The 5,761-nt window shown below is 34.6% G+C and overlaps 1 protein-coding gene across 1 annotated transcript in view; it reads left to right on the forward strand.

Moving 5' to 3' along the window:
* Window positions 1-5,761, forward strand: part of sim1a (SIM bHLH transcription factor 1a) — a 39,564-nt gene that overhangs the window by 3,979 nt on the left and 29,824 nt on the right. Inside the window, exon 3 of the mRNA XM_014023634.1 lies at window positions 179-261. Coding sequence (XP_013879088.1) covers window positions 179-261 — 83 coding nt within the window. The remainder of the gene's footprint in view (window positions 1-178; window positions 262-5,761) is intronic.

Below are 5,761 nucleotides of genomic sequence, written 5' to 3' on the forward strand. Positions count from 1 at the left end.
CCCCCCGAGATAGTTTTGATCACGTTCTTATTCTGTGGTTTAGAAGCTGAAACAATTACAGGGTGCCTGTAATACATCTATGATCTCTGTGATTCAAACTAGATAATCTATTATTCCTCACTGTTTGTGATTATTTTTATTTTTTGAATCAGCTGTATTTGTGGACTTTGTTTTCCAGGCCTGGGGGAGTCCTGGGGTCATGTGAGTCGCAGCAGCTCTCTGGATGGAGTCAGCCAGGAGTTAGGCTCCCACCTCTTACAGGTAATTATTAGGCCTGAGCACTGCGGGCCATGTGAAGGCCTCTAGAAATCAGTTTCTTCTTTCTCTTCTCATTATTATTATTAAGAAAGACGCAAAATTTTAGGATCACCTTAAATGTAATTAAGAATTTTACCTTTTTGATCTTGTGTTGCTCTGCCCACTTTCTGCTTACACCAGTTTAGTTTCCAGCTCAGCACTGATGCAATTAACAAACATACTAAATTATAAAGAAAAATGAACCAAATTTCAGAACCTTTAGCAACAATCACCTGGTATTAAGACCCTACGTTTATTAGTCATCAGTCAGCAGGAGGATCAGTGATGATGTCTAGATCACCCACAGACATTTTAATTACACTGCTGTCTCACCATGTTGCATAAAAAAAAACTTCATAAAAATTGAAATCTGGAAGTGAACCCCATTCAGTCCTGTTCTGTAAACAGACACCAATCCTCACAGATTAAAACTTTGTCACAAAGATTATGAGATTTTATTCCCAGAAACAGCTGAAAATGCTTTGTCTTCTTTTCCCAGCAGGGGGCACTTTAAGTAACAAGCAGGACCTTTACACCCAGTAGTTTTAAAGCAATACAACAAGCGGGGTGTAGCAACATGTATAGTTTGTTGGAAACAGTAATGGTCATAAAGATATTCATTGTGAAGATTAAAGCTGGACAGTTTTTTAAAGGCTCAGTAAAAATAATTAAATGCTACATGCAACATGTTTTCAGAGCCACAACTGTTTGAAACATGAATCATTATTATTCTGTTTCCAGCAGCTAAAATCTTAACTAAATAAAGTGTCTCAGGTGTTAACACATTGTATAACAGTAAATGTGACCCATGCTGTCAACATGTGTTGAATTTGGCACGGGCTTCAGTGCTAAAAATGTTAAAACTTTTTATTTTTTTGCTGTTACTGACATTGCATAAATATTGGTTCATTAAGACACCCATTTAATCCAAAATCTAAAATAACATATATTCCCAATCTACCTTTAAAGGAGGGTTATTATACAAAATCAACTTTTTGAGCTGCATATCATGTTACAGTGTCATTCCTTCATCAAACACATCCCCAGAGTGTTACTTTGACTCATTCATCATGTTTGAGAAATCCTTAAATCTCCTGAGGTAGCCATGTGGAGCTACCTAAGCGCTTGTTGGTACAAAGCTCCGCCTATTTGTACAAAGCTCCACCCTGGAGCTCAGTCCACAGCTGAGCTCCTGCCCCCCAGAGAACCCTCCCCCCAAAATTTTTGCGATGATGTGCTGAAGTGGGAGTGTCAGAAACAGTAGGATGTTCTTAAAGAGACAGGCACTTTTTAAGATGTTTTGATAAACTATGATTCAAAGTCAAATTTATTTTTGATATAACCCATTTTCATAACAACTAAAGGTAATAATTTACCTGATTCTGCTATAGAATAGTTCATAACATTATGCCAGACTAATAAAAATTGACTTTCAAAACAAAGTGCATTATTATTATTATTATTATTATTATTATTATTATTATTATTATTATTATTATAAAGGTTAGTCAGTTGAGAATCATTTCTCGTTTGACGACCTTACACAGCCAGTGTCATTTTCTTTTAAAGCTGCAGGCTAAATTCCTTAAAACAGTTTGAAATAACGCTTGGTTTATAATCGCATTAATCTTATCTTAATTTTTTCTGTTCTGATTCCTTTTGCAAAACACAAAATATGAAATCCAGTAATTTTTTTCAATGTCTTAAAAATCAAAATGCAGTCCGTTGCGAGAGTGAAAATGTTCTCGTTTTTTTTTTACCTTTGACATATAAACCTAAAAAACATCCAAGTTAAACATAAAGTAAAGCAAAAAATAAATTTATAATGTCCTGATGCATCTCAGTAATCCAGGTAAAAAATCAAAAAGAAAAAAATTGTGTAGGTAGGTCTTCTGGATGGGTTCTTCTCTAATGAAACGTTTCGCCTCTGGACGAAACGTTTCATTAGAGAAGAACCCGTCCAGAAGACCTATACAATTATTTTCTTTTTGATAATTTTATAATAACTCGATGATATGAGTTCAAAATATTTTTGCATCAGATTTCTCTCAAAAACAGATCCAGTTCTGATTTTCTTTATTCTAAAGTGAACTTCAGTTTAAAATTGCTGCCAACAAGCTGAGGAGGGAACAGGGAGGAGGGTGGACAACAAAATAAGGTGCACAGCCAAGAGTTAACATTTACAAGATGTGCGGATGAAAATAAGCTGTGATTTTTTTAAAAAACTGCAACACAACTTGCTGGTCACTTGGTTGTAAACACTCAGTTGCTGCAGCTGAAAATTCATCTATTTTCTCACAGTTTTCAGTCTTAAACCATTAGCCCAGAGAGACGCTCTCATAAACGTGTCACCTGCTGATGGGTTTTTGTGCGTGGTTGTTGTAGCTCTGTGTGTTGCTGTAGTTTGGATATTGTTTTGCTGTAAACCTTGTGCGTAGTGTCAAAGGTTGGAACGCCAGCTGTAGCCTTAGCTCGCCTAACCTAACAGGTGGGACACAGGAGCCTGCAGCAAACTTGTTTTATTGCAAACATTAAATATATAAAAAAAAATTGGACTATTGGGAAAATTCCACTTCATAAGAAGTTCACAAAATATTTTATTTTTAACATTTTAACTGCAATTTTAGACACTTTTTTTGTGGCAATCATAGCGTTTGCATATTTTCCACTTTTTCCCCTGCAGTGTTTGATTGTTCAGGTTGTTTATTTAATTAACCAGGAAAACCCTTAAGAGTAGCAGTCTTGAATTACAGAGCTCTTCATTAGAGCTTTGACCTTTTCCAAACACACAAAAGAATTAAGCTTGAGTTTGGTTTCAAGGGTATTCCATGACCAAAGTGCAACATCTAAAGGAGCTGGAGAACAACAACCCATTACAAGTTTTGAAAACAAAGATGTACTGGTTCTGGTTTTATGGGCTGATACCTGTATTTTGTACAGCTGCTGATAGTTGGAAAAAATGGGAAGGGGGGGGGGGTAAGCCTTTTCTTAACTGTTGAACTGATGTGGAACAGACAAATTGCAGTGTAAATACAAAGAAAACAGGAAAGTTCAGTAAATCACAGTTAAAGCATTGCAATGTCTTTTAACTCCAAACTATCATGAATCATTTTACCAAAGTAAATAATTCAGTAAATAAATAGGCAGCCTACCCAAAGTTACACCCTTGTATTAAAGCAAGAGGTGGGGTACACCTTGGACAGGTCACAAATTCATCACAGGGCCACATAAAGACGAACAAGACAAACACTTTCCAGTGACCGTTTAGAGCTCCTCAACATGTTTTGGGTCTGAGACAGGAAAACAGAGTACCAGAGAAACACCACACAGAAAGGCCCCGGCTGTATAACAACATTTTTCAGAAGAATCATTAGAGTGCTGAACTCCCTCTCCCTGCTCATCCTAAATTATTTGTCTTCACATTTGTAGACACAGGAATTCTTAGAAAGAAAAAAAATTAGTAGCTGTTTTCCCATTATANGGATAAAGCACCATTTTTAATATCTTGTTAATTTTTTAACTTAATGAAATCCTACAATTACACATCAAAACATGTTGCTCTATCAGAAATGGTGTACTATGACCTTTGCCACATGTAGACAAAATTTGGCGATAAATAATAAATAAAAACATTACTTGGGCATCAAGAGAATTTTGGTGAAACAGAAGAGAAAACCCACGCTTGGAGCTCTCTTACAGAGCTTTATTTCACAGTGGAAACATTAAGAATGACTAAAATGTCTGAACTGATATATTTTGCACAATCACATTCTAAGTCACACATTGACTTTATTTGAGGTTTAAATAACATTATGTGTTTCTGTCTGCCTCCCATTTCTTTAACATTTGTTTTAATCTTGGGTTTTTGTTTTACATTTCTTCTACATTTCATAGATGAAATTGTTGGTCCTTTTTAAATTAGATTATTACCAATAAACAAGTTACGAGTTATGTTGTAATTTTAGGCTGCAAATTATTGTACTGGCACACTTCAGCAGCTACACAGAAATGTTTAGTTATTGTTATGAGTGGAAGTATTAATATTATTATTACTCACTTCAGTTAGATAGACTGTGAGTGCATGTGTGTGCATGTCTGTGTATGTGTGTGTGTGTGTGGGGGGGGGGGGTGTTGGGAGCTGTCACCATCTGCCTCCTGTGCCTTCACTCTGGGTGCTTTAAGGGTGAAATGAGTAGAAGACATTCATGGTCACGTACAAAGTCCGTCTGTCCTGCTGCCCTGCTCTCAGCAACACAAAGGAGCTCTTCTGCTGGCGTACATGCTGCTTAGAGAGAAGGAGAGTTTGTCTTAAACTAGCCAGACAGATGTGACAATCACAGTCAAATCATAATCTTAGAAAGGTTTAACCAGTTGGACTGGGTGTCAACAAGTACTGACCAAAAAAGGATCACTCAATCAGTCAGAGATAACACAATTAACCAGAAGCAATTAACTGTGCACAAAAGCAATTTTTTAAATAAGTATATTTCCTTTTAGGTGCATATTTTTAATTTAAAATATCCTGTAAAATCAAATTTTACATTTGAGGCCATGTAAAACACATGTTACATATTTATCCCTGCTTTCAAAAACAAGTGATTAAACTGGGAACACATTAGAAACTGGCAGTCCTTCAGACATTGAGTTGTAGTGATTTTTTTCCCTCTAATTAATGCTAATAAATTCAAGTAAAAATACATTGGTATCATTTCTGGCACATGTACTAGCACAAAAGGGATAGTATTTAATTTATCATTTACAAGCTTATTTTTTTTGCCTTTTAAATATAAAATAAATGAATGAGTGTCTGTCTCCTCCCTTCAACTGGATATTTTCTCTTGGAGGTAGTGCTTCTTCATTATGAAAAATGTTATTGTCATTGTTTTGATAAATATTGCAAATTTAATCATATACCATATATCATACAGTTCTAAAACATAAAATTTATTGTACCTAAAAAAGTAAATTGTGTTAAATGTTAAATTGTCTTTGATACCTTGTTGAACTTTCACTTAAAATAACTCAAGTTTACTCATTTAAATGTAGCCTACCATGTAAATCACAACACAAATAAACACAAACACAATTAGCATCTTAATGTAATTCCACATTATTTTAGATCCTATGAAATATGTTTTTTAAAACTGCTTTTATTTTTCTAAATTACATCTTTATAACGTACCAACACTTTTTCACCCAAAAATGACTTATCACATAGTGGACTATAAAATCTTTATATTTCTTTAGAGAATATCCCAAATTTCATAAATTTGGACAGAGCATGCAGTTTTTAATAAGGTGTTAAAAAATGATAGTACAGTAACCTATATCCTTTTTTTTTTGGTAAAATAAGATTCCTATTACCAGTTTTCCTCCAACTGATTACAAGTATGAATTTTTCAGTTAAATTTGTGGAGTACTTACTCATTTACAACCAACACATTATATAATGACTTTAAAATAC

This window comes from Austrofundulus limnaeus, unplaced genomic scaffold, assembly GCF_001266775.1.
Source record: "Austrofundulus limnaeus strain Quisiro unplaced genomic scaffold, Austrofundulus_limnaeus-1.0 Scaffold383, whole genome shotgun sequence".
Taxonomy (NCBI): Eukaryota; Metazoa; Chordata; class Actinopteri; order Cyprinodontiformes; family Rivulidae; genus Austrofundulus; species Austrofundulus limnaeus.